At 42.8% G+C, this 27,337-nt stretch overlaps 1 protein-coding gene across 13 annotated transcripts in view; it reads left to right on the forward strand.

The window, feature by feature from the left end:
• The first annotated feature begins 16,450 nt into the window (after nt 1–16,450).
• Nucleotides 16,451–27,337, forward strand: part of SLIT2 (slit guidance ligand 2) — a 329,343-nt gene continuing 318,456 nt past the window's right edge. For 5 of the 13 annotated variants that reach the window (XM_036019209.1, XM_036019239.1, XM_036019222.1 and 2 more), the window contains exons 1-3: nt 16,451–18,507; nt 22,062–22,133; nt 23,312–23,383. In XM_036019209.1, the coding sequence (XP_035875102.1) occupies nt 18,329–18,507; nt 22,062–22,133; nt 23,312–23,383 (323 nt within the window). In that variant the 5' untranslated portion in view covers nt 16,451–18,328. The remainder of the gene's footprint in view (nt 18,508–22,061; nt 22,134–23,311; nt 23,384–27,337) is intronic. The other 8 variants (XM_036019228.1, XM_036019251.1, XM_036019248.1 and 5 more) reach the window with 2 other exon arrangements.

Raw genomic sequence — 27,337 nt, forward strand, 5'->3', positions numbered from 1 at the left:
CTGTGTGCAGTTCTCTGCGATTGTTTTTAGTTTTCAATGTAACTGGGACAAAATTATCATCTTGGTGTGAGAAATCGGGGTGGGAGTGGTTGACAGGGATGAAGAGAGAATAGAATCTGTGAACTAGTCATCTGGACCATGACAGGCTAAACAGAGTAAAGGGCTTAAAAAAGGGTCCCCAGAGAGTAATGGTCATGAATTTAAAGTGACGCCCCAGTAAGCACAGCTGCTGTCTTCCTCAGATGTTCAGTTTTTCTCTCAAGATGTAGAGTAGGCAAAGTGTTGGGTTTAGTTATCTTTGGGCCCCACTTAAGCAAGTAGTACACAATGAGAAAGTTATGAATGAATGACTGAAATGATGGTCCTGAACTTAATGTACCATATTTTGCCATGTATAATGTGCACCCATGTTTTAGCACTACCCATGTATAATGCTCATACTTATTTTTCCCTCAAACATTTGGGCAAAAAAGTATGCATTTTACATGGCAAAGTATAGTAGGTACTGAGGAAGATGAAGGCACGAGGAAGGGGAAGAATAGTGAAAAGCTCATTGAACTAAATGGATAATGCATGGTAGGTCCTCGTGGGGTGAACTTATTGCTGGAGTCTCTATTTCCCTTCCTCTTTTTCTGCCTCCACTGTGGAAATTTTTTGTTGTTTTGTTCTACCTCCAAATGGCCTTAAAGAAGTTACTTAATCTCTCCATGCTTTGGTTTCCTTATTTTTAAAATAGAACTCAGCTCATTAAATTGTTGAAAAGATAGAGTATTTTTGTATTTTTGTTATGAAACATATGTAAAGCCTTTGGAAGAGTACTTGGCATCTACTAAATAGTCTATGAGTGTTAACTATTGATGTTATGATAATCCCTCCTTAACGCCTTTCCTTCTTTACGTGTCTGTTAAACTTCTACCATGTTCTGCTGCTCTGAGAGATACTGAGATGAATAACACAGGTTCCTCTGCCTCTAACATGCTCACATGGCATCCATGCTAAGAGAGGTCACTGAATTGGGCACTCTGGGACTTTAAGAAAATAAGCATCTAACAATGCCTGAGCTGATTTCTTGTAGATGAGAAGGAATTAGACACATGGAGGTTGTTTGATGGAAACAGGAGACAAAGGTGGTATCTAAAGTGATGATCGTTAACACAATGACATTGGAAAATATAAGAATCCTCATGGTGGGTTGAACCTGTTCTCAAAAAGGCAAGTAATTTCTGGGGCTTGATGTGCAAATGACACATATTCTGTACTTGCATACAAATTTTGGGGCTACTTTTTAGTGACCTAATACTGAGTAAGATACTGAGTGTCTATGTATTTGTACCCTATAATCAGAATTAGCTCATTTCAAAGAGTTTTCTGAGATACTCTAAAGTAATTCTGTACTAGGAAATCTGGCTTTTGAGAAATGCTTGACAAAGGTTCTGAGCTTTTGCTGCATATACACACAGATGCCAGAATATTTCTGAAAACTTCAGGAAAGATTTTTTGTTATCAGTGCATCATAGTGTTGCTTGATTTGGTGGTGGTCTCCTTCTGTTGCTTCTCTTACAAAAATTTTCTATTGTCTTGGCTTTATCAGTATCCCTTTTGTTGTAAATGTTCAGCCAATTCTATAGTGTATGGCAACATATATTTACAGTCTGGGGATTATTCTTTCTGATAACTAAACCTTAAGAGTTGTATGTATTGAAACTTAAATATAAATCATTCATGCTTCTATCACTAATGCAGATGTATCTTTAATCTCAGCTAAGTTCCTTGTAATTGACTTTTTCTTGGTGATATGCTACCTTGCACTGAATACTATTCAAAAAATCTTACAACTTATTTTTAAGATAAGTTGTAATAAAAACACTGGGCAATCTTAAAATTTATAGTATATTTTAATAATAAAAATCATGTATATAATTTCAATTATTTTTATTAAGTCAATAATGAGTTGTTTGTTTGTTGCTAGAAAAGGTTTCTGCAAATTTGATTATTATTTTCACTCCATACATCTATATCTATATCTAAATTTTTAAGTTAACAATTGGAATGGAATGGGGTTACATGATCCTTGGAGTCTTGGTCCTTGTGGTAGACAGACTGTCTCCACAAATATTTCCATGTCTTAATCATGGGAACCTGTGACTAAGTTACCTTACATGTTAAAATGAGTTTACAAATGTGATTATATTAAGAATCTTGATATGGGGCTATTATTCCAGATTATCTTGTGTGTCCAGTATAATCTTAAAAGTCCTTATAAGAGGAGGAGGGAGGAGGGAGAGTTTGAGTCAGAGAAAGAAATTTGATGATAGGAGAAGTCAGAGAGATTTAAAGATGTTGCACCATTAGTTCTGCATATGGAGGAAGAAACTACAAGCCAATGAATGCAGACGGCCTCTAGAAACTGGACATGTCAAGGGTACCTTCTCCCAGAGCATCCAGAAGGAAAGCAGTCCTATCTACAACTTGTTTTAGGACTTCTGACCCCAAGACCTACAAGATAATAAATTGTGTGTGTGTATGTGTGTGTGTTTTAAGTGACCAAGTTTGTGGTGATTTGTTACAGCAACAGAAAACCACTACAGTCCTACTTTGAGCGCTGCAATCATTTAAAAAAGCATTGAGAAGAGTCATGATAGGCGTATGGGACAGTAGCCACCTGCAAGGCAGCCCACCTCTTTGGACTCGTTGGACTCAGAGAACCATTTGAAGGGCACTCTGAACCCATCTTCGAGGCTCAGCAATGATCTGCTTTCTCTGGGAGAGAATATCGGATCTAATTTAAGACTTTGATTTTTCAAATGTAGTAAACACATAAGTAGAGAAATTTGGAACTGTGGATTCATAAATACCTACTGAATCATCTCCGGTTACTCAGAACCTCATCAGCACTGCCACTGCGGCCTTCAAAATTCATGACCTAAAACCCTAGGGTTGAGAGCCCACATTCACGTCCATTCCTGAGTATGTTTCTCCACCTGCATGAACTCGAAATCCAAGCACTCCTAGTTGTTGATTGAATTGCATTATAGATGTCTCTTAGTCCCTTCTAAAAGTAATACAGATTACTACTGCCTTTCCTTTACTGTTTGTAAACAAGAAATGCAAGTGGAATATTTGGAAGTTATTCCAGGAGAAGGCTGTAAAAAGCTGTTCTAATCTATGCAAATCTATAGAGAGCTTTAATAAATTATCAAACTTCATTCCTCAAGCAAGAAATACTGTTTGGTTTGAAATCGCAATAGTTTAGAGGTTGAGAACTACTTAAACATTGCAAATAGTTTAACCAGCAGTCCACTGAGCATGTAGTTATGGAAATAGCATCCGATTGCCTTCTCCAGATGCTTCTATAAACACATTTTTAAAACATTTTTAAAATCTCTTCTAGTTGCTTTCCCTAAGTTGAATATTTTAAAGGTATACTAGAGTAACAAACAGGTTTTACTTAAGATGCATTGAAATGTGCTTTTAACGAACAAGTCCCTAAGAGTGGCATGACTCTTGTATTAGGATTACTTCCTTCATGACATAGGAACAAGACTTCTTGAGAGATGTGTTTTATGGAGGTGTTGCTCATTGAAAAATACTGGACAGCTGACTTAGTAGATCTTAGCTGGTGTCTTGGTCACACAGCAAGTTGGATTAGACACGGGCCTGCCTCCTAGCGGGAGCTGGAGCTGAGCGACCAGTGAGACTCCTGGCTTTATTCTTTCTTTCATCCTCTGCCAGGCTGTTTTCTTTGAATCATTTTTCAATTGTTATTCTAATACAGTTATCCTGATTGTTTCCCTCTTGACCTCCTTTGCCCATCCCACCCCTGCTCCCAGAGTCAATTCCCACACTGTTGTCCATGTCCATGGGTCATTCATACATGTTCTTTGACTAGTCCTTTCCCCTTCTTTCCATTATCCCCTTCCCCCCTCTCCTCTGGTCATGGTCAGCCTGTTCCATGTTTTCATGCCTGTGGTTCTATTTGTTCATTAGTTTGTTAAGTTCATTAGATTCCTCTTATAGGTAAGATCATATGTTGGTGTCTTTCACCAACTGGCTTATTTCACTTAGCATAATGCTCTCCAGTTCCATCCATGCTGTCACAAAAGGTAGCAGTTCCTCCTTTCTTTCTGCTGCATAGTATTCCATTGTATAAATGTACCACAGTTTTTTGATCCATCCACCCATGATGGTCACTTGGGCTATTTCTAACACTTGGCTTTTATAAATAATGCTACTATGAACATAGGGGGTCAACAATTGGGGAAGAGATCAAAAAGTATCCAGAAACAAATGCAAATGAACACCCAACAACCCAGTATCTATAGGGCACAGCGAAGGCCGTGCTGAGAGGGAAGTTCATAGCAATACAGGCCTGCAGTGCTGTTTTTGCAAATCCGTCTAGAAAAGAAGTGCAGGCAGCTATTACCACATATTGATGTAGATGAAAAACCCTAGAATGTTAGTAAGAAAATTGTACAACTGGAGAAAACATGAGCCCAAATTATAAATGTCTGAGATTGTTAAAGGCTTAAAATGACCCTTGATTCCCCCCTTTTAGTAGGCATGCAGCAGAGCACAAAAGCTATGCAGCCCACAAGGAAGATATTCTTATGTAATGCCCTCTGCAGACGGCAAACAGGGCAGAGCCACAGATCATGGAGAAAGGAATGGACTTGAGACTCCTCTGCCAGGCAGCAAAATCAGGGCCTAATTAAGCAACAATTCTCTCCTGTTCTCACCTCCCGAGGGGGATCCTCACCACCACTGCTTAGTGGGATTTCAGGATTGTTGTAGATCAGGTTAGCATTTGCCATGTGTCTTTTATTCTTCCATTTACAAAAGGGGGCGTTTAGTGCAGTTACTCTGGGGCTCTGTTCTGCTACTGTACATTATATTTAGAGAGCCTAGGCTTTGAACTTAATGCCATGGTAAATGGGACTTTTGGACTGACTTCTTTGAGGAACTGTCAAGTATATTTTCTGTGGGAGAGGCAGAGCGAGCTCAGTGTCTGGTAACGTGAAGGACAGAAAGTCCTCGTTCGTAACATTGCTCATTAAATGTGTTCAGCTTTCCACATCCTGGGCATGTGGAGTGCTATACATTCTTTCTCACTGTTGAATGAGTTATGTGAGCAGATCTGGCCAGTGGGTTATGATGGGAGTGAGATGTCACTTCCAGAATGGAGCTTTTCATGGTGGTGCACGACTCACGGATGCCCAGCAACGTTTGAAGCAGCTGCTCCATCAGCCTTGGTCCAGAGAGGTTAACCGTAAAGCAGAATTCACAGCCGACCCCCAACACACAAGAAGATGAGTGAGAAATAAGTTCTGTTCTTATGAGCAATAAAGGGATGGGGTTGTTTATTACATTACAATGCTGACTTTCCTGATGGTTGTAGTGACGTCAAACACATTGCTCCTTTAATAAAAACAACACATTTTCCAAATTAAATGGTTAAACATGTAATGGTTAGACTGCTGAGGAAACATGATGAATCAAGGATGATTTTTGAAATCCAGTTTATCTTTGAAATGTGTTGGCCCTATGATAAAGTTCAAACCCAGAAAAGCATGATACTTTTTCTTGTGAAGAGCAGGTTAACTTTTAAAATTGAGGTTATTTTCTTCTACTTACAGCATTTACAGTCACAACCACGGCACAGTGATGGCAGGATAATGGAAGCTCATATGCGTTTTACTTCCCATCTCTCCCCAGGACGCTTAGCAGTTTCTCTCAATCTTCTGGTTGCTTTCTTGAAACAGTTGGAACTTAAATGCAGAGAGACAACACTGTCCTACAGCTTTTAACTGCCAATTAAGCAGGTTTCAATTGATGAATCTATCTAACATGTGATTAAAAGAGAGTTGTTTTTTTTTTAAGGTTTTTACGTACTATGAGTACTTCACTTTCCTACCTGAGCAGATAGGGTTAAACATATAAATTTTAAAAAATCTTTCTATAACAGCTGATGGAAAGTAAAATATTTGTACAGTCATATCTCTTTTCTGTGCAAATTTTGATAATATTAGATTATATTTATAGGGATATCAAGCAGATAATTACCTGAAATATTATCATTATAAATTAATAAAAAGATCCTGATTAGGCAAAAAGTGTTAATATCAAAATATCATATGTATCAGAAATATACATATCATATATATATGATATTATAGCATGTGGCTCCTTTTGTAATTAATGGCATGTTGATTTGTAGATTTCTTACCATGACCTATTTCTCTATCCATCCATGGACCTCACATTGGAGGAAGACACAGAGATTTTCCTTTCTCTCCCTGTATTGAGTTTTATAGTAGCAAAGGCTGATACAAGATGGTAAAAAAGTTGAGGGGAAAATATAGACCTTGTTTACTTAAAGTAGAAAACCTCAACATTGGTCTCCATAGCCACCCAGAGCCCTGTAAGGCTGACCGCCCTCTTGTCTAGTGGTTCCTAATGTTGGCTGCGTCATAGATCACGTGGGAGCTTAAAAATTCTGATGCCCAGCACCTGAGTCAAATAAATATAAATACTTTGGGGAATGGGACAGTTAACTTCATAAGTCAACTCGACAAGGAGATGCGGTATTCAGAAATTTGGTCAAACATTATTCCTAGTGTTCCGTAAGGGTGCTTTTGGATGAGTTTAATATTTAAATTGATAACTAAGTAAAGCAGGTTGTCTTCCCTAATATGGACAGGCCTCACCCAATCGGTTTAAGATCTGAGTAGAACAAAGACCGACCCTCTCCTGAACAGGTGGCAATTCCTTCTGCCTTTCTGCTTTGAGCTGGAACATTTTTTTTCCTGCCTTCAGACTTGAACTGAAACACCTGCTGCTTCTGGCTCTCAAGTCTGCTGACCTTCACATTGGGATACACGCCATCTGCTCTCCTGGGTTTCTAGCTTGCCAGCTGAAGATCGTGGGACCTGTCACCTCACCTCCATTATCGTCTCATCCAATTCCTTACCATAAATCTCTGCAGACAGAGAGACAGTCAGACGTGATTTCATGGGGCCAATGTAAGACGAGGAGTCATGTTTGTCACATGCTGTCATGGTCAAGAGCCAGAGGGCCGACCTCTATATTCTCTTTCGCCCCACGATGATGATCACAAATGTTTAGAGAAAGGATGCTCGGTGGGTCTGGTTCCTGGGGTGAAGGTGATGCGGAAAAACAGTGAAGTCAACTTGAAATGGGGTACAACTGACCAAGAGAGAGCAGGAAGCATGAGTGGGAAAGAAACATTATTACTGTGAGTTGTCTGTAAGAATCTTTTAGAATTTTATTTACATGTATGTACAGTACCTGATCTACCAACTCCAAGGCCATTCTGCCCTGGGTTCATTATTATGTGGGATAATATATTTTCTTAAGGGCTAAGGCATTTGGGTCATGGTTTTACATTGTTTGAATCTGTAATTATTCAAATTGTGCACCAAGAAAACTTCTGTCAAGCCTTCAAACCCTACCTATAGTTCGGCCTTCCTTGGGTCTTCCCTGGTATCACAGAATAGTGTCATCCTTCTAGTTTCTGTCACACAGCTGTACATACCTTTCTCATCCCATGCATGAGAATGATTTGTAATATTTTTATATTGCCTACCCACCAGTCAACAAACTCCCCAATGGGAAGATGTATGTCTTTTCCATCCTCATTTCTCAGACATCTAGACTAGTGCCAAGCACTTAATAGAATCCAATACACATTTTTGTCTGAAATAAATCAAATATTCCCTTAATGTGGAAATGACAATACTTTGCTTGTTTATAATCATCTTCATTATTTTCTGTACACACACTGAGAATCACACATCGCGATGTTATGATTTTGCTAACACCATCAAACATGATGTAGAAAGGATGAAAGTAAAATATATTGACTTTACCTGTAATTTCACTCTTTCCATGGTTTTTTTCCTCCTTCTGGATCTTCCTAGGTTCCTTCCCTGACCATTTCCCTTTGTCTTCGAGAAGCTCCTTTAGCCTTTCTGTCACGGCAGGTCTGCTGGCAGGACAAATTCTCCCGGCAGTCTTCCGCCCGGGAATGTCTTGCTCTCCTCTCCCCCATTGGAACGGCATCACTTGATTGTCCTTTCTCCTTCAAGCTGTGGTTTTCCTGGTTCTCGGTACAATGAGTGCTCTACCTAACGTATCCTGGAAATTGTGTTTGTTATGCTAGGAGACTCATGGGGCTGTTTATATCTCCTCTTTTAGCTTGTAGTCACTGTGTTTAGATTCAGCACATGGGTTCTGGCCTACTTCTGTGGGCTGTAGTCCCCGTGACAGGGAAGTTGTCTCAGCCTTTGCAATGCAGCTCTGGCCTGTTTGGCTATCTTGATGCTGTTGGGGCTTCTACTCTGTTCCTGCTGGCGCTGCCTGTGGGAGCTGAACATCCTCTGCCAGTGTGGGGAGGAGAACCAGAAGATTCTGAATGTGGGTATCTTATGCCACTAAGTGGAGGGCAGGGAAATCTGGGCTACAGTGATATTGCTGGGGGTGGATCCCCTTGCCTGACAGTGTCTCAGTGACTGTGCAACAGTGGATTGGTTGGTCTATGAGGACTTAAAAGAGGCCCTTTACGTGGATCTCAGCCAGCTGCTGCCCTAGGTATGGAGTGGGTTTTAGGGCTCTCCAGCAGGTCTCTCCTCACCTTTCCCACCACTGTGTGGGATGGAAGGAAAACCCAGGAAACCCCTGTGCTGCCATTCCTCAGGTCCTGAACTCCACTGTGGGTCCACGCTCTTCTTCCTAGCTCTCTGAGCCCTCCCATCATCATCTGATACATTATTTCCAGGGCGTTTAGTTGTACTCAGAGGGGAGGGGTGCAGGTATGCGAGCCTCTAACACCTTGTTCCAGAACTGGCAGTCTCCAAGTGCTTTGTATAATAAATTATTTAAACTACACAACTTCTTTGAGGCTGGATAATACACAATCCATTATTTTCCATATATGGTAGGTTATCAAAGACAATTAAAATTAGTAAGATCCTGGCTAAAACCCCGAGGAAGAGGAACACACAGGTGAAACACACCCATGCACAAATATATATGTGCACACGCACACACACACAAAGAGGTGTGGCTGTAACCCTGCATAGATTTACAGCTATAGTATAACGTAAAGCAATTTGGAATGGGTGAGTAAGTTTTGGGAAGTTACTTTATTTGGATATACTTTTTTTTAAAGATTTCATTCATTTATTTTTAGAGAAGGAAGGGAGGGAGAAAGAGAGAGAGAGAGAAACATCAATGTGCGGTTGCTGGGGGTCATGGCCTGCAACCCAGGCATGTACCCTGACTGGGAATCAAATCTGCGACACTTTGGAATTTTGATATACTTTTTTAAATGGCATTAGAATTCACATTTTATTTTTTATTACATTAACCAATGTAATGGGAAATCATACATGGGAATATGTTCACTTATGATCACAATGAAGAACACAGCATTATGAGTTATTATTTCTTACAAAAGAAGATAGCACTAGTTAGCAAGACACAAAGTGATACTTTTAGGTTTTCAGACATTGTCTTTATTCAGAAGTTAGACTTCTTTGTTCATACTTACAGACTCTTCTGTACGTAATGTTTTCCTTTCCCTACATTTTCATGGACTTGCTTTTTATTCACGTCTCATATGTGGTAGAATTTCTATGATGTTTTGGTGGGTAACTATTCCTTTTGTCTTATGTAACTAAGGAGACGGTATCTGGAGTCATGAAAAGGAAATAAAGTAATCCTATTAATATGGAAAGGGAATAAGAAGGGTTGCCTCAAGTCAGATTATATTCCCTTCAGTGAGTCTCTACTACATGTTTTAATGTTGTTTTTTTTTTTTGCATTCATCGTCCTCAATTAAAAATAATAACCATAATGCAAATAACATTAATAGATTATTTTATAGTTTATATAAGTTCACATGCGTAGCTTTAACTGAATTGTTATAAATTTCCTTTGCTCCATAAATTAGTGGGAGGCCTAGTTCTTTGGACCAAGGCTGGTTGGAGTAAGATCTTGGCTCCAGCCTTTCCTGGCTGAGCGACTTGGACAGGCTGTTTAACCTCTCTTTAGCTTCATTTTCCTCATCCCTAAGTTAATGCAGGAAAGGTATTCAACCTTTTGTCCCTCAACTATAAGATAACACAGTTTTCAAGGAGGATGAAATGAGGAAACAATGTGAAACACTTGGGATAATACCTGCATATAGTAAATATTTAACAAATATTACTTAGTCTCTTCATTTTATATTACGCGATGACCATCTGGTTCTATAGAAAGCACACGCAGGAAATGGCTATGCAGCGTACCTTGCACTAACTTGTTTTATAGCAAAATAAGGTGGATTTAAGCTTTCTTTATCTGCGTTTCCAGAACTGCCGTTCAGAGTTAAAGAAAGAGAGCAGTGGACAGTCCTGAGGAGGACGCTCACTGCCTGTCGCAGAGCAGTCACTTTAGAGGTCAGAGCTCTTGTTTTACGACATTCCTTCCAACTGTAGCATTGCCCTGTAGGAAACTGTGACCGCGTGCGCCGAATAACCACCACTTTGGACTGAGGCCAAATTGGAATTCTCACGTGTGTGGGTGCTTTACCAGCGAGCTAAAAATGGTTTTTACATATTAAACTTAGCAATTGATTTGATGATAGGAAACACTTACTTTGGAGCCCAATTAAGTAAATTGTTACCGCCTCAAACAGAATTCCATAATTCTCCTTGGTAGATCTGTGCTATAAGAAGCTATAATCAACTGTCATAGTTTTAATTGCATCAGGAAAACATTTGTGGAAATGTGTTTTCTTTATTTATTATATTAAGCGTCTACATAACGTCCTTGACTTTGACTATGGGCCTGCAAAGCCTAAGCACTCAGTATCTGGCCCTTTGCAGAAGAGGTGTGCCCACACTTGGGCTAAGACACTAACGTGATGCTTTGTATGAGAAAACGGATTTTTGGCCATCAGGAAGGTGTTTACTTGGAACATATTTTTCAGTGGTAGTTATGAACTGCCTCTGTTTACCAGATTTGATTTGTATCTAAAATACAGAATATTTAGCTTGGGGGGGTTGCAAATGTTTATTTTGAGTCATGTTAGACTACAGCGAATTTCTTTGTAATTTTAGCACGCTATTACGACCCTGTAAGGAGAAAGATCAACCTTTTTGAACTTTGCAGAAGGAGCCTGCAGAAAGGTGGGGGGGGGGGGGGTGCTTGTCCTTTCCCTCTGAAAGGACACAGAGAGACCTTTTTCTTCTGTGCAAAGTCAGAAAGCACACTCTTGGACTTAGTAGGAAAAAGATTAGGCGATTTAAAACTATAACTGTATTTCCTCTTCCTCAATGGTTAAATTCTTGCAAATTTATTTTAACCTCATAAAACTATTAACATTTTCACTGTGTATTTTCCCTCGGGCTTTTAAATGTTAATGAGTTTTTTAACCTGCATCATTGAGCATTAACTATTTCTTTTACCTTTTTTTTTTGTTCTTGCCCAAGGATCTTACATATTTAGTGTTCAAATGTCACTTTACTCCAACTTCACCTCCACAATATACTTTTAATTGGGTAGAGGACAAGTCACTGCATAGGGCACTCAAATGACAGAACTTGAGAAACAGTTTATTATTATATTTATAAACTAGGATGTGGTATCATACCAGAACACTGATTCCTACTTTGCCACTTACTAGCTATATGAACGTGACCAATTGAATAAATTCCTGTGAGTCCCAGTTTTCTTAACTATAAGCCTACAGTTTAGAAAATAACCTCTGACTCAGAAGACTGTTGTGCAAATTAAAAGAACTTACTCAGTGTTTGAAATGCAGACATTACTTAATAACTATAGTTATATTATTACCGAGAACTGGGAAGGATTTATGCTTCAGCTGGTCTAATCCCAATATTATACAAATGAGAAAAACTAAGGCCAGAAAATCTAAGTGACCTATCTTCACCCCTCCCCAAGAATTCCCACTTATCAACACAGCCAGGCTTCAAACTTTTCATTTTAATTCCCCTGAACCTCCAACAAGCAACTATTTTTTAAAGATTTTACTTATTTATTGTTAGAGAGGGAAGGAAGGGGGAGAGAGAGAGAGAGAGAGAGAGAGAGAGAGAGAGAGAGAGAGAGAGAGAGAGAGAGAGAGAGAGAAACATCAATGTGCGGTTGCTGGGGGCCGTGGCCTGCAACCCAGGCATGTGCCCTTACTGGGAATCGAACCTGTGATGCTTTGTTTCTCAGCCCGCGCTCAATCCACTGAGCTATGCCAGCCAGGGCTAAGCAACTATTTTCTGGCAGTGGAAAACAGACTCCGCCCTTCCAAAAGAGTATTATGGGTCATCTTTATGGTAAAACCAATCATACCGTTTCCATTCTTTTGCTAATGAAATCCTGTAGGGTGGGTAGGGTTTGATCTTCTTACTCTTAAAGTACAACCTCAGCCCCACCCTTCCCAGGGTTCCTTCCCTACAAGAAATGACTTCTCATAGTAACAGTTAATTCAAATACCTGATCTAGACTCACACTGAAAAGAAACATTTTAGAAATGTTCACTTAGTAGTAGCAGTGAAAAAAGATACTGTCTTCAATATTGTCCTCACTCAATGAGCATCTAGATTTATGCCAGACACTGTGCTATTAATTTGAGAGATAGCATCCTAATCTTCATAATAATTATGAAAAGTAAGGATCGTTATTCCCATTTATAGGTAATATTTAACTGGAAAATATATAACACATTTTTTAACTGGCTGAGAAATCATATTTAGAGCAGCTTGCTTGGATGGAGGCTCTTTGCACTTCTCAAGGCCATGACTATGGAAAATGAGCCTAAACTCTTGTTGCCTCTGTGGGCTGTGCAAGAAAATATTTTGGTGCCCCCTAGAGGTGAACAGGAGAGTGCCATTGTTTAATGCCAGGGAAGGAGACAGCTGAAGCCAGCCCGTCCAGCAGGTGCTTGCTTACCTGGCATTAACTGGGGGCTTGATTCTCTGCACTTACTTGGCTCAGATACAACCACAGAGAAGCTCCAGAGAGAAGTGGCTCTCAGAATTTACTGGGCATTGACACCACTTGGAGGGCTTGTTAGAACCCTAGAATTTCTGATTACGTGGGTCTGAGGTGGGGTCTCAAAATTTGCATTTCTTATTACAGTTCCTTGTGTTTCTGCTGCTGCTGGCCCAGGCATCACACTCTGAGAACCACTGCCCTAGAGAATCATCTCAAAATTTAAGTGAGCTGCAGAAGCTGGTTGGGTTTCAACAATAGCCTTGGGGTGCTGGTGGTGCCGGGACACCCTTTCTCATCTGCTGCCTGGAGATGACCATAAACTGTGTACAGAGAGGTGAGCAAGTTTTGCCTGTGGGTGACAGTTTCTGACCAGCTAGAGATTCCTTGACCCCTGGGAGCTCCAGAGGTTCTATAGATAGAGGTGATTGTGGGAGAACCAGTTGAGACTTGAGGTGAGAGGACCCAGGTTCTGGTTTCAGCCCTGCCATTTAATCAGACCTGGCAGAAGACCAGCATTCTCACCTGAACACAAATAAAGCGGCAACCGTTTAGAATTACACTCTGGTTTTTAACCCTCTCAAGAAGCTTGGCACTCAGGAGGAATAAAACAAATTTTAGTTAAATATTAATCTTCAATGATATTAGGGTTCCGTATCTGTATTTTTAATACACAGACATTGTGAAAAATTATAATTAACATGAACATTTTTTGTAACTATGAAAGACTGCAGCATGAAAGTAGTTATGGAATTATTCTGTATGTTTCATGAATTTAATTGATGCTATTATTGTCACTTACCTTTGTTTTTACTCATATTTACCTCTTTTCTTTATCAATTCCCCCGTTTCCTTTCTCCCATACATCCTGATTTCACAAACTCTTTTTCTGAAAATGCAAATTGAGAGAACATGTTTTTTAGTTTTTAAAAACTATATGGGTTTTTAAGTGTCTAAATGGTTTTCTAAATTATTTTAGTAACAATTTTTTTTTCCCTTAATGTAACAGGAGACCAGAATTTTGACTTGAGTGGATTCCACTTCTGGTTAATCCAGGTCAGGACTTGTGGAGACCTCCCGCGGTGAGGAGAGGCACCACAAAAGGCTCCCTTTCTGGCGGGTGCACCACAGTCAGAGAGGATCTCAGGACTCCTTTGGGAACGACCTGGAATTAAGACCCAGACGTTAACGGTATTGATGCAATGTGAGGCCACCAAAATCACACTTCAGTAACAGGGAAGAAATAATACAATACTATTTGTAAAGATGAGAAATCTGGTCACTCATGTATAAAGTTGTGATGATTAGCTGAAAAGTTGATGACACAAATATATTAATGTGCCATGTCTCTCGTAGATTAGTTGCAGTCTTCTTTTCTTTTCTTAATGACATCCATTGGACATACCTTCTTATATAAATTTGCATCAAGTTAAAAAAAAATGTTTCTATAGGCCTGTGGCTCCGAATGCTATTTCCAGTTCTTTTCTTTGTTTTACACAGAAGGGAACTGGACCAGAAAAAACAAAATGAACCTGAACTCATGTCTGTGACTTGCATTGTGTAATGATACAAATAGCATTATTTATGGATAATGAAATACAGAATATGTTTTTACAATTAAAATATAGAGCAATGACTCTGTGGCGAATAAAGTTGAACATAAGCACATCTTGTTGCTGACAAGGGATAAAAATCATGAAATTGAGGAATCAGTGTGGTAGTAAACATATTTCGACCACCTAATTGACTGGCACAGACTAAAGAAAATTCACAGGGGGGTGGAAGGGCATGGAGAGGGATGGCAGAATTCTTCATCAGTGCTAGGTACTTGTTCTTTACCTAATTTCCCTTTCAAGAAAATGTGGCTGTGCCTTCCCCTTTCTCTTTCTTAAGGAAGTTACATAACAGAACTTTAAGCTAGAATCCAGAAGCACAAATAGGTCAATAAATGTTCAATGTTTTTGAAGTCTTTAAAAGAACAGAGCAGCGTATACTTTTGACATTAACTTAAGTATCCTAAGAGTTCCAATTCTCTTATCTAACGAGTAGCCTGTCTTTGGAAATGTCCTCAGAATGGCCTTCAAGTTTTCAAGGTCAGGCAGAATGAGAGGTGGAGGTGGCCATTATGAAAAGACATTTGGAAAAGCTCGGGTAGGAATAAAGGTAATGGGGATAGTCTAGACATTTCAGATGGAGTGTATTATTGTGTTAAAGAAATCGGTCAATTTCAGAGCTCCTACTATGTGTCCAGGGTATTGTTAAACGCTGGAAATAAAAAAGGAATTGGACAGATCCTCTTTCTTTCAAGTGGGTGACACATAATTATACAAGTAATTGTCACACCGTGAGAGTAGCATGAGGCTGGGGGTTTGCACAGATTCCTGTGAAAGGCCTGATGGAATCGGACAAGGAAGGGCTGGGTGAGGCGTTTAAATTCATGCAAAGTTGTTGACCAATCTGTGTGTCAATTCAAACCACCGGTGATTTTGGTTTTGTGGGGTGTGTGGGGGGCTGGGGAGCAGTAGCAGTTGCCAGACACACATCACACTAAAATGACAAAAAGAAACAAGGAAATTCTCTTCCAAAATATAGTGAGGAAAAAATATCCATAACTTCCCCGAAATAAAGCAAACCTTCTGGTACAGTGTGTGTTGCTAGGAATTTATTTTTTTCCCCTCCTAAGTGAGTAAAATCACACACACATTCAAGCCCTTGGAGTTTTGTGAGTGCATTATAAATTCAAGACGTCGGCTGAGCAGGGTGTTGTCAAGTGTGTGATTATAAGGAAAGGGTTAAACGGAAGGCGGTATTTCGGAAATGGGAAGGCTGGTGAGAAGGTTGCAAAACACCGTTTTCCAACTTGGAAAAACTCTGAACTTTGAAGCTCCCCAAAATACACATGTGTGTGTCTGTGAGCGCAGGGAAATCTATTTCGGTAGAATTTTTTTTTATTATTTTAAATCATAATCTCTCTCTCTCCCTCGCTGCGCTGCAAACACTGAGCAACCCCCTTCGGATCGCCTGGCAAAGGCTGCAGCAGAGGCACCGACTGGCGGGGCTGTCTGCGAGTCGCGTTCAAAGCCGCCCTCTCCCCATTCCCCCCTCGGCGGCGAACCACCATTTCCGAGGCTGGGTCACCTCTGCGGCCCCGGGCGGGGGTGCGGGAACCTCGTTCCTCCCGCAAACTTTACTGCGCGTGGGAGCCAGGGCGCGAGCCGAGGCGCGCGGAGACGCGCCACCCGCCACCACCGCCTCCGCCTGGCGCAGACCGCCGGGGCCTCACCTCTCCCCGGCGGCGAGGTGCGGGCTCCCAGCGCGCAGCCAGTGGGCGGCGCCGGGCGGCGCGGGGCGGGGCCGAGGGGTGGGGGCTCGGGTGGGTATATAAGGCCGGCGCCGGCTTAACTTCTGACTTGGGGTTATTTATTTGGGGAGCGTGCGGACCGCGCGAGCTGGTGGCGGCGGCGGCACTGGTGGCGGTGGCGGCGGCGGTGGCGGTGGCTGCCGCAGACGGTGGTTAAAAAAAAGGCGGCGGCAGCGGCGAGGGATGGGAGCGTCGTGGCTCCGCGGCGCTGCCAGGGACTGCCGAGCTTTCCGGGCACGGCGGGACTGCTGAGGAGAAAGAGGCGCGTCCGGGGGCCCCCAAAACCTTCTCCGGAGGCGCGGGGCAGGTTTTTTGTTCTGCTGCGCTGAGCGCCGGGCAGCCCGAGTGAACAACTCCAGTTACACCAGCGATCCACCTTCCCGCAGCCGCAGGAGGCTGGGGCTGCCTCGTCCGTCCTATTGTTTAGAGACTTGCCAGGAGCTCGGGAGTCAGCAGAGCCACCGAGTCCCCGCTCCCCGTCGCCGCCTCCCCTCTCCCCCCGTCTCCGTCCCTGGAGAGGGAGAAGCGGAAGCAGCCGGGAGAGGTGAGGGGGCCAGAAGCAGACGGGCTGCCCAGGACTGCGGACGCCGGACGCCGAGTCAGGTGCAGCGCCAGGAGACCGGCGTCGCGACGGCGGCAGGAGGACTCCCGCCGTGGCCGTGGCTGGCAGGATTCAAAGCCTGGGAAAAGTTCCTGCACTTTGAGCAGGAGGACCCACTTGTGGGCGGCTGTCGAGGGGCGGCCGAGGGGCTGCGCCTAGCCGGGGGAGCCCGCTCTTGTTTCTTCTACCTTTGCCATCAGGTGTCTGCTGCGGAGCTGCGCCGTATCCGGGAGACCAGAGGGTTTGACACGCGCGCGCACGGGACTGCCATTTAGCTGCCTCCTGGGCTCTCTTCGGAGTCACGAATCCCACTGGCCCAGCTGCCACCTCGCCATCTCCCCAGGACACTCCGGCAGGACCCAGGACGCGGACACCTCCACCTTGACCTTTCCACTCCTTCAGGCGGGCCTGGAGCAGCCCCCTGCCGTCCTCGCAGAAGCTCTCGTCCTCCACTTGGCCTCTTGGATTTTCTCTGCCAGGGTCTTGACTAGTGGATATCCAAGCCGGCTGAGGCGGCCCCATTGCCCTTTTGTCTTTTCTGCTTGACCTCGGGGAAGGCCCCGGTGCGGACCGTCGCCAAGGACGCCCGGCGGGAGGCGGGATTGCGGAGACATCATTCAGTGAAGTGCATGTGTGTTTGCAAACCGCCCTGGGCTGTCGGGAGACGGCGAAGACCGGTCGGGGCTGCCGAGGAGCCACAGGCCAGGGGGGAAGACGCGTGAGTGAGCCACGCTGGGCGCCTCGCAGTGCCTCCCCGCGCCCCCCGGGCTGCGCGCCGCCCTGTGCGCCCCCGAGCGCCATGCCCATTCGCCCGGCGCGCTCGGCTCCTGGCTCACGGGGCTCCTGCGCCTTCTAGCTTCGGAGAGCCCACTGTAATCAAGGCCACCATTGCTGTTGAGAACCTCTTGCCCTCCCCTCTGGAGTCGGATTTGCAGAAGGGGTCGTGGAATCCGAGTAGCCCCCTTCCCCGCGCAACTGGCTCCTGCATCTTCGCGGCTATTGGGAGCTCCAGCTCTTTTACCGCCAAGTTGATCTTTGCGACGCGTGATCTCCTCTCGGCTGCTCTGGGGTCTTCCTGCAGCCTTGGCCAGGCCGATTAATCTTCAGGACCTAAAGTTGCCCAAGGAGCGCCTGCCCTGCTAGAGGAGGGTGGAGGGGAGGTGGGAGGCGTGTACCTGTGTCAGCTCTTCTACCTTGAATATTATAACTGTTACTTCCATATTATTTTGTGCACATCTACCCGGACGCTGGGTTGCTAGCCCTGCACCAGACACTGGGCCTCAGCCACAGCGCAGTTTGCGCCGAGCAACGTGCTGAAGAGAAACCCCCGGCACTGGCGAGCGAGGAGGAGGCAGGGGAAGATGCCTGGCGTCGGCTGGCAGACGCTGTCCCTGTCTCTGGGGTTAGTGCTGGCGATCCTGAACGAGGTGGCGCCTCAAGCGTGTCCGGCGCAATGCTCCTGCTCGGGCAGCACAGTGGACTGTCACGGGCTAGCGCTGCGCAGCGTGCCCAGGAATATCCCCCGCAACACGGAGAGACTGTGAGTATGGGCTCTTCCTCCACCCCCCACCCCCGTCTGTGTCGTGCATGGAGACTGGAGGGACCTCGCAGCACCAGCCCCTGTGCCTGGGGCAGCCTGCATTAGCTCTGCATGCGCATCCTGGGGTGAAGCCTCTGGGAGGGTGAGGGATCGGAGGGCGCTGCCCAAGGAGGGGTCACTGCCCAAAGAGGGGCGGGCCCGCTGGCAACAGCGCTTGGTCCCTTCTTCCCGCTCTGGTCCCGCCACACGCAGTCCCGTGTGGTCGAGTTCTCTGGGGCTGGGGAGGCGGGGAGAGAGTGGGGGCAATGCTCGCGGATGCTCGGGGCGAGGAAAACGCGACTTTGTTCTCCAGAATCAGTAAACCGAGTCACCTTGCCACTGCCAAGGTTCGCGGGTCAGTTTCAGGGCCCAGTCCCCACTCCTAGTCGCTACGGAGGGTGCGGGGGACTGGCGCGGAGACTCAAAAGGGAGAAATGAGCACTCCCTGGCTTTGTGTCGCCTTGCTGGGTCCGAAGGGGGGGGAAGGGGTCGTGGGGCGTCTGGGTCCACCCGGGGCGCTTCTCACAGGCCGCGGAGGGAAGGATGCCCCAGGAAGGCGGCAGCTCCACAGTGGCAGCGCGCAGCACCCCGCGCCTATTTCCCGCCCCCATCGCCCCCCCCCCCCCCCCCCAGGAAGAGCGGGCGGCTGCGGGTCCCTAGAGACCTGTCCGAGCGAGCGACTGCAGAGGAGGAGGACCACGTCCCACCGTTGGGCGAAGTTAGGGTTGCCTCTCCAGCCCGACCCAGTCGACTCGGGTCTGACCGCTTCGGCGACCTCGCAGCCCTCGGCTGCCCCCTCCGGCTCTTTCTGCGGAGCCCCGGTGCCCCCGTTCACCTTTCTGGCAGTTTCTGCGCCCCTTCACGTGGCAGCAGCTCCCCTTCCTTCCTCTCTCCGCGCTCGACTGCCCGCAGACATCCCCGCCTCCCTCCCTGTCTCCGCGAGTCTCTAATGAAGAAGTAATCGCGGAGCCGGTGTTGACGGCCCACGCGCTCCTTGTGGGGCGCTTCTTGAGTTCAGGGAAGTGGAGCATGGAGACCATTCTTTGTGATCGCCGAGGCCACCGCCCGGCTCTGCCCCAGCGCCCTGGGCGCGCTCCATTCGCCCTTGCGCGTGGGCCCGGCGGACGCGGCGGGTGCGGGACAAGGGCACCGGGGGAGAGCACTCCCCAACTCCAGTCTCGGGCCTCTGTGCCCCCCGGGGTGTGAGAGTTGCCTGCCGCGGAGAGGACTAGCTCCAATCCGCAAGTCTTCCCCCGCAGGGCCGCAGCGGCACTTACCTAACCCATTTGCCTGGCCCTCCGTTTAAAGGCCAGTGTTGTTGAGTCCTTGAGCCTTTGCAAATGGCTCCCCCACCCCCAGCCGCACTTCTTCCCAGGCCCGCGGCGCTGGGCAAGTTGGGGCTGTATCTACCAAGGGTGCCTTGTCAAAATGTGACCCACCGCATTTGTCTGGGGTGGCGGTGGGTGGGTAGGCATTCGTGTTATGTCAGATTGCTGGTGAGAGATCCCAACAATTGTAGGAGTAACTGGACGGTACTTTGCTGAGTATGGAAAGTGGGTTGGGGAGAGAGCAATGCAAATTTTGTTGCAGCATCTGCCATTTCAGGCTACTCAGAACAGTTTCAAGTGCAAGCACTAACCTAGCTTAGTCAACAAAACCAGACAAAATAGCAATTGAGTTTCAGGTCCTTGAAAAAAACAAATATCCCTATGAGGAATCTATAAAGATTTTTTTTAAGAAAATATAGTTTACGCAGTGCTGGCTGATAAAATGCTATCCATGACACAATAAGCACATTACACACAGATTCCGAACACGGTGTTTGAAAGGCAAGGTAGGAGGAAACTCACTTCCGTGAAGGAGAACATTCAGACCAGGGCGAAGCCTGGTTTTACTTGAAGTGATTGGAACCAGGGCAAGTTTAGATCTTGACCTAAGATGCCAGAGAAGGAAGGGGCTGTGACTCCTGGAAGAAACCGTGGTGCTGAAATCTGAGCAAGCAAACAAGTCGGGGCCTGAACGCTGTTTCCATCGCTGCTCCCGCCCGTGGTTTTGGCGTCACAGGCACCGCGGGGGCTGCCTGAGCTCGGAACAGAGAGGGGAGCTTTCACACAGACGCAGAATTGTTGGGAAGGGAAAGCCTATAAAACGCGAGCCTTTGAGGGGCAGGTCTTTTGATGGCACGCTCCCTTTTTCCTTGCCTTTGGAAGTTTAGCCGCCCTGCCTGCGCCCCAGGATGGCCTTTTTGGATTTTCAGAATTTCTTCTTGAGTAGTCTTAGAGTACCGTTCATTCCCTTTTGGAAAGGAACTCTTTGGGAGTGTGCCTGCCGGTAATAGTAAATAGAATACCTGGGAAGTTATGTACACATACCTTACAGAATCAAAAGGGCAATAGTGAAATCTAGGTTGTAAGGCCTTGCTTTTCAGCGCTTTGAATATTTCTTGCCACTCTCTCTCTGGCCTGCAAAGCTTCTGTTGAGAAATCAGCTGACAGTCTTATGGGAGTTCCCTTGCAGGTAACTACCTGCTTTTCTCTTGCTGCTTTTAAGATTCTCTCTTTGTCTTTAACCTTTTACATTTTAGTTATGGTGTGTCTTGCTGTGGGCCTCTTTGGGTTCATTTTGTTTGGGACTCTCTCTGCTTCCTGGACTTGTATGTCTGTTTTCTCCAGCAGGTTAGGGAGGCTATCATTTAGAATCAAAAGACATATAAAGAGCTTTCCAGACAAGAAAACGCTCTTGAAATTCATCACCACCAAACCAGTATTACATGGAGTGTTAAAGGATCTTCCTTAGGAAGAGATTTTAAAAAGATGAAAAGTATAAACAACAAAATGGCAATAGATATATATCAACAGTGGAAGCTGAGAAGCAAAATAAATGAACAAGCAGAACAGAAACAGACGAGTAGATGCAGAGAACATTTTGATGGTTGCCAGATGGGAGGAGGGCTGGGGATGGGTGATAAAGGTGAAGTGATTAAGAAAGTACAAGTTGGTTGTTGCAGAAGAGTCATAGGGATGTAAAGTACAACATAGTCAATGATATTTTAGTAATTATATATGGTGTCAGATGGGCATGAGGTTTATCGGGATGATCACGCAGTTAGCTATATAATATCTGATCACTAGGGTGTATACCTGAAACTAATATAAGATTGTACATCAACTGTAATTGAAACAACGAAAATGATTAAAGAACAACAAAACAAACCCCCCCACAAAGGTTGCAAGCCCTCCCAGACACACACAAAAGAGAACTTCTTGTGATAACATAATCACTTCATTTTCTTGTCACGTGCCAGCAAGCACGGACTCTGTAAACCTGTTGAGAATCATTTTTAAAAACGTCTTTCAGAGGTTACTCCCCTGCTCTCTTTTTCTGTGTAAACTACTTTAGTCGTTGGAACTGATCTGTAATCATCAGGTTCTTATTTAGTTTATATTTTTCTTTGTTTAACTAGACAGTGATAGAAATAAAGTGGAACTTTCATTTTCCTACTTGTTTTCTCTCAGGGATTTGAATGGAAATAACATCACACGGATTACCAAAACGGATTTTGCTGGTCTTAGACATTTAAGAGTTCTGTAAGTATGTTGTTCTTCTGTGTTTTGATGAATTTTCTTTTGTTTTTTAAACTTGCATATTTTCAGTCATTATTGGTCTCAGTTTTAAAAACTGTCCCAATGACAGAAACATAAACATTTAAATGGTCTTGATTCCCTTTCTTTTTTAGTTTATCACTGTACTACAACTTTTAATAAAAATGCAGGCTTTTATTTTAAGATAGGATGCAGGCCACAGAAACAGTATTATAGAAATAACCTCAAGTATTTGTGATACAATACCCCAAGTGCCTTATGTCTATAAAAATAAAAAATAATTGCTTTCACAGTATGAATAAATAATGTGAGATATTTCATGCACTTTTAGGATTTGAGATTAAGTAGAAATACTTTAAGTGGGTCCTCATTTTTATTACTGTTATAGAAATGTCCAACCTTTTCTAGCAAACAACACAGACAAAATTTCTAAAATTAAAATCAAGCAATCCAGCTTTTCACAGAGTGTATGGTGGGAAATGTTTCTGTATAAAAGTACAGTGGCCATATTCTGAATCGTTATTTATATGTTATACCTTTGTAGGTTTTATAAATATGTTGTAATTTGATTACTTCTTTAATTAGTGGGTTAAATTAGCTCTGAGTGAACAGCATTTGAGGTTCAATGTCATGTAAAATTCTTCTACCCACAGATTTGTAAATATTTACAGCACAGTGAACATACACTTTTGATCACTCCGTGTTTAGTGTTCATTTTTTGAAAGACACACTTTGACCATTACACATTTTTCCAGCTCGTGGTGCATGGGAGTTGAAGTATGTGTGTGATGGATTACTGTATCCTGATTCTCATAGTTAAGACTTCCCTTGAAAGTCAGTTTACCAGAAAAGCAGCCATCAAAGCTACAGGGCCACGGTGGTTCTTCAGAATCTACTGTAGTTTAAGGTTCAGGGTCTTGACCAGTAAATTTCACGACAAACTCTTGGAGGGTTTTTTTCAATGAAAGTTTTGTGATGTGGGCGCTATTTCCCCTGCCTGACTTCTTTCAAATACATCATAGTTAAATTTGATACTGTATCTCAGACCAGGGCAAGATTTAACTTTATAACAGGAAAGAGGTTGCAAGTTTTCAGTTGCTGCCTGAAACGCTCTCAGCTGATGAGGGGTGACATTAAGACTCCTGTTGTTCTTTGCATTTCAGTCAGCTCATGGAGAATAAGATCAGCACCATCGAAAGAGGAGCATTCCAGGATCTTAAGGAACTGGAGAGACTGTAAGTATTTTCGGTTCAAACTTAGGATGACATAGTGGTATTTTCAAAAATCCTTCAATTTCAAAGACCGTGTCTTTAATTTCATGTCTTAGTCTTTGAAAGTTTATAGAAGCAAGAGGTTGAGTAAGTGGCTTTCAGACTCATTTAAAAATAGACATTGTAGAACTTTTACATAAGCGGGACTAACTTGAAATACAGCTGAAAGATACAGACTTACCTTCTTGCAACATTTGCTTCCTTGGTAAGCTCTGCTGTGGGACTAAGAGATGTGTGTGGTTTTCTTATTGTTCTTCTAGTTTGTTTTATTTGCTTAGGTAGAAAGAGAGGTGGTAATTTTATTTGCATTTATGGAGCGTATGGAAAAGAACTTTTGCTGATAGTATTCATTTCCATGTTGTTGCTTTGTGTGTCATTAGTGACATTTGAAGAAATATTTTAAAATCTTAATGATGAAAGATTTGCTTTCTGACATTTAACACTTATGGTGAATATTGTTAATTACTTTTATTCACAAATTTATTTCATTTTATAGTAACTTTCTACATATTTCTGCTAGACAAATAATGTAAAGACTAGTAGAAGTGGAAGTAAGAATTATGTTCTCAAAGAGTGGTCATTTTAACTTTGATTGTTTTTTTTCCAACAAGATCAAATGTGGACTTCAGACTTCACAATACATACATATTTTTAGATGCAAAATTGTAAGGGTTGGTGTATATTACTTGAGGACTATTATTATTTATATCTACAGTGTGTATCTACAAAAGACAAAACCTCTGTAATAATTAGGATAAATTATACACTTTGTAATTTGATACATGAATTCCATGTCTCATATGTCTTGATAATACATGTTTACCAGATTGGCATTTTAAGGGCAAATACAGCTCTATTAAAAGTGTAAATGATTATTTTAACAAGTTTCCATGCCTACTTTAATAGGCACTTTGGGTAAAAATACAAGATATAAATAATGAAATACGAAGTCCACTTTAGGCACAGTGCACTCACATTACTGGGCAAAAGTTAATTCTGTGTATTTGTCTTTAAGTAGAAAATTGCTTGTCAACTTCTAAGATGTTTGAAAATATGGGCTACCTGTTTATGGCCTCAAGTAAATTGAACAGACATTTAATTTATTTTATTATAAAATTTCATCCATGATCAATCTTATAGTAATATATTATTGTGGAATTCAACATAAATTTAAAATTACTACTTTGAGCTAGTGTGGGAGATAGGAGTAAAAACAAGGTAAGCATTTGATTAAATTCACAAGAAAGTCCATAAGTTCTCTTACTTTATAAAAAACTGAAAGTAGTTATCCTTTGATTTCTTTTGTAAGCTTTTATGAATGGCAAGTTCCTAGTCATTACTTTGCAAAGGTATTTTTAATTCATTCATTTAAAAAGTATCAATATATTTTTAATGCTCGATCAGGTGAATACATGATTTTAAATTATCCTTTAAATATTAACAGGTTTTTCACAAATAACTTGACTTAATTAGTCACCACGTGGAAACCTAGAGGTTTTGGTTATTCAACACCTTCCACATTTTTGAAGGCAACTTGATGGCTTTTCATATGCAGTTTCTATTTTGGTTATATAATAGTTTTGAATATTTTCAGGAGCACTGCAACATAACACACGTTCTCATTATTTTTCAAGCCACTGCAGAGAATCATTTAAACTTTTCATCCCGAGTAAATTAACATTTCCTAAAAATTATTAACCCGACACCTCCTGATCTGAAGTTGGATTAGAGCGGTAAGCAGGTACATGTCCTTGCCGCTGACCTCCCCTGGTACTGCCACTTCATCGCAGAACAAATTGCACTTCTACTAAGATGCGGTCAGATGTCTTCGCAGAGTGGGAGGGGGACTCGTAATTTTGAATGAAAACTAATATATATGCAAGACTTCTTTAAATCACCCCAGCTGTTGGCCGAGAGCAAATATTTCATATTTGTAAGGAAAACCTGAGAAAATTCCTTTTGTTTACAACTGCCAAGTCCATCTGATGGAAGCGCATTGTTATCTGACAGCCAATTCATCTCCTTGGGACTCGGGAATTCAAAACCATTCCTTAGGAACATTGTGGATACACTTCTCAAATATTTATTTTTTAAAATACATTAAATGGCAGGGCAGTTTTGCTTAAGAATGCATTCGAGGTATTGTGAAACAAACTATTTTAGTATATTTTATTCAGTGTATTATATTAAAAAGTAAAAATAAAAAAGCTACCCTGAGACTTCCATAATCAAATTTCTATGGCCTGTGATATATATTCCTATTTTAGTTGGAGGTATCACTAATGTCACAAATATTGACTTATTTTTTTTCCAAAAAGCTACAAGAGACAATGTGAGAAAAAGCAGTTAATCAATGAATTAACTTTTAGCTAAGTATATGTTGTATGAGCTTATGTGCTTTTAGCAATTTAGATGTGAATTTCTTAATCAAAACTCTAAATTATGAAAAGGTTTTAAAATGCAGGTTTATGCTGTAAATGCCATTCATACAATATTTATAGTAACTTAATTTTTATTCCTTGTGAGAACAAAATAAAATAAAGTTAATTTCATTTGCATACAATTTATGGTTCGAAGTTATTTTTCATTGTAACATGATAAAAATGAAAACAATTCCAAATGATGTTGTGTATTTTAAAATGGTAAGATTTTAAATTTTATTATATGTTGTTAGAGTTTTCACTCGATCAAGAGAGAGAAGACAAATCTGAAAACAGAAGACAACATCTGTGGCTTTTTAGAAATCCAACTTTTAATCTGTAAGAACCAGGGTCAGGCCGTTAAGTTGATTTTAATTTTAGCATTATTTGTAAGTCAAACCATCATCGTTACAAGAGAAAGATTTGTTTGTTTGCCCCCCACCCCACTTCAAAGAATTGATGAAATGCCAGGTTATTAGTGAAAATGTCAAGTGGATGGATATTAAAATCCTCCCTCCCTCCTTCCCCACCTCCTCTCCTCCCTCCCTTCCTTCCAAAATTTTTTTAAAATTTATTTTTAGGGACAGGGAAAGGGAAGGAGAAAGAGAGGGAGAGAAATACCACTGTGTGGTTGCCTCTTGCATGTCCCCTACTGGGGACTTGGCCTGCAACCCAGGCATATGCCCTGACTGGGAATTGAACTGGAGACCCTTTGGTTCCTAGGCCAGACCTCAGTCCACTGAGCCACACCAGCCAGGGCCTCCCTTCTTTCTGTTGTGTGGAAAACATCAGATGAAATGACCATCATCAGAACATGCTTGTGAAGCACTGTAAAAGTGTTTGAGTCATGCTAACACACCGTGAGCACACACTGCCCGCTGTTTTGGCAGTTTCTGACTGTTCTCCCAGAGCCGATGTGGGTAGCAGCACCTGTGCATGGATGCTCTTGCTGCCAGTCGCACCCGCGTATCTGGGGTGGAAGAGAAGCCTGGAGAAGGTGCCCCATGTACGCTGTGTTAGTGGATCTCACGTTGCTTAATCAAAAATATTCAAAAGAAATCTAATGCACTGAAATAGCTGGGGAATTTCAAAGGAAATTCTTTAAGGAAAACAAACTACAAATAAGCTACAGTACAGAGCTGAAGCATTTAGGACATACACTTCTTTTTTATACTTCACAGAAGATGCTTGTATATATCTGTAATAAAGTCTCCATGAAAACCTGTCAGTTCAAGGTATTTCTTGGCTGGCGAATAATGTTGTAGAGGGTTAAAACATCACATTGGGAGCTAGGACTTTTGTGTGCTGGTGTAAAGTTTTGTTGTTCGTTTGCAGTTTATGGGATTATGTTGCAATCATTAAAGGTCTATTTTCGGCCTTTTAAAGAGACCCAGGCTCCTTCCATATTTCATTGGTGAAAATCATCTGCTTTTGCAAGTTCCTTGGTAACACAAACACAAGAGCATGAGAATGTTTTTCAGATTTTCTAGGGTAGTCA

Source organism: Phyllostomus discolor, chromosome 1, assembly GCF_004126475.2.
Source record: "Phyllostomus discolor isolate MPI-MPIP mPhyDis1 chromosome 1, mPhyDis1.pri.v3, whole genome shotgun sequence".
Taxonomy (NCBI): Eukaryota; Metazoa; Chordata; class Mammalia; order Chiroptera; family Phyllostomidae; genus Phyllostomus; species Phyllostomus discolor.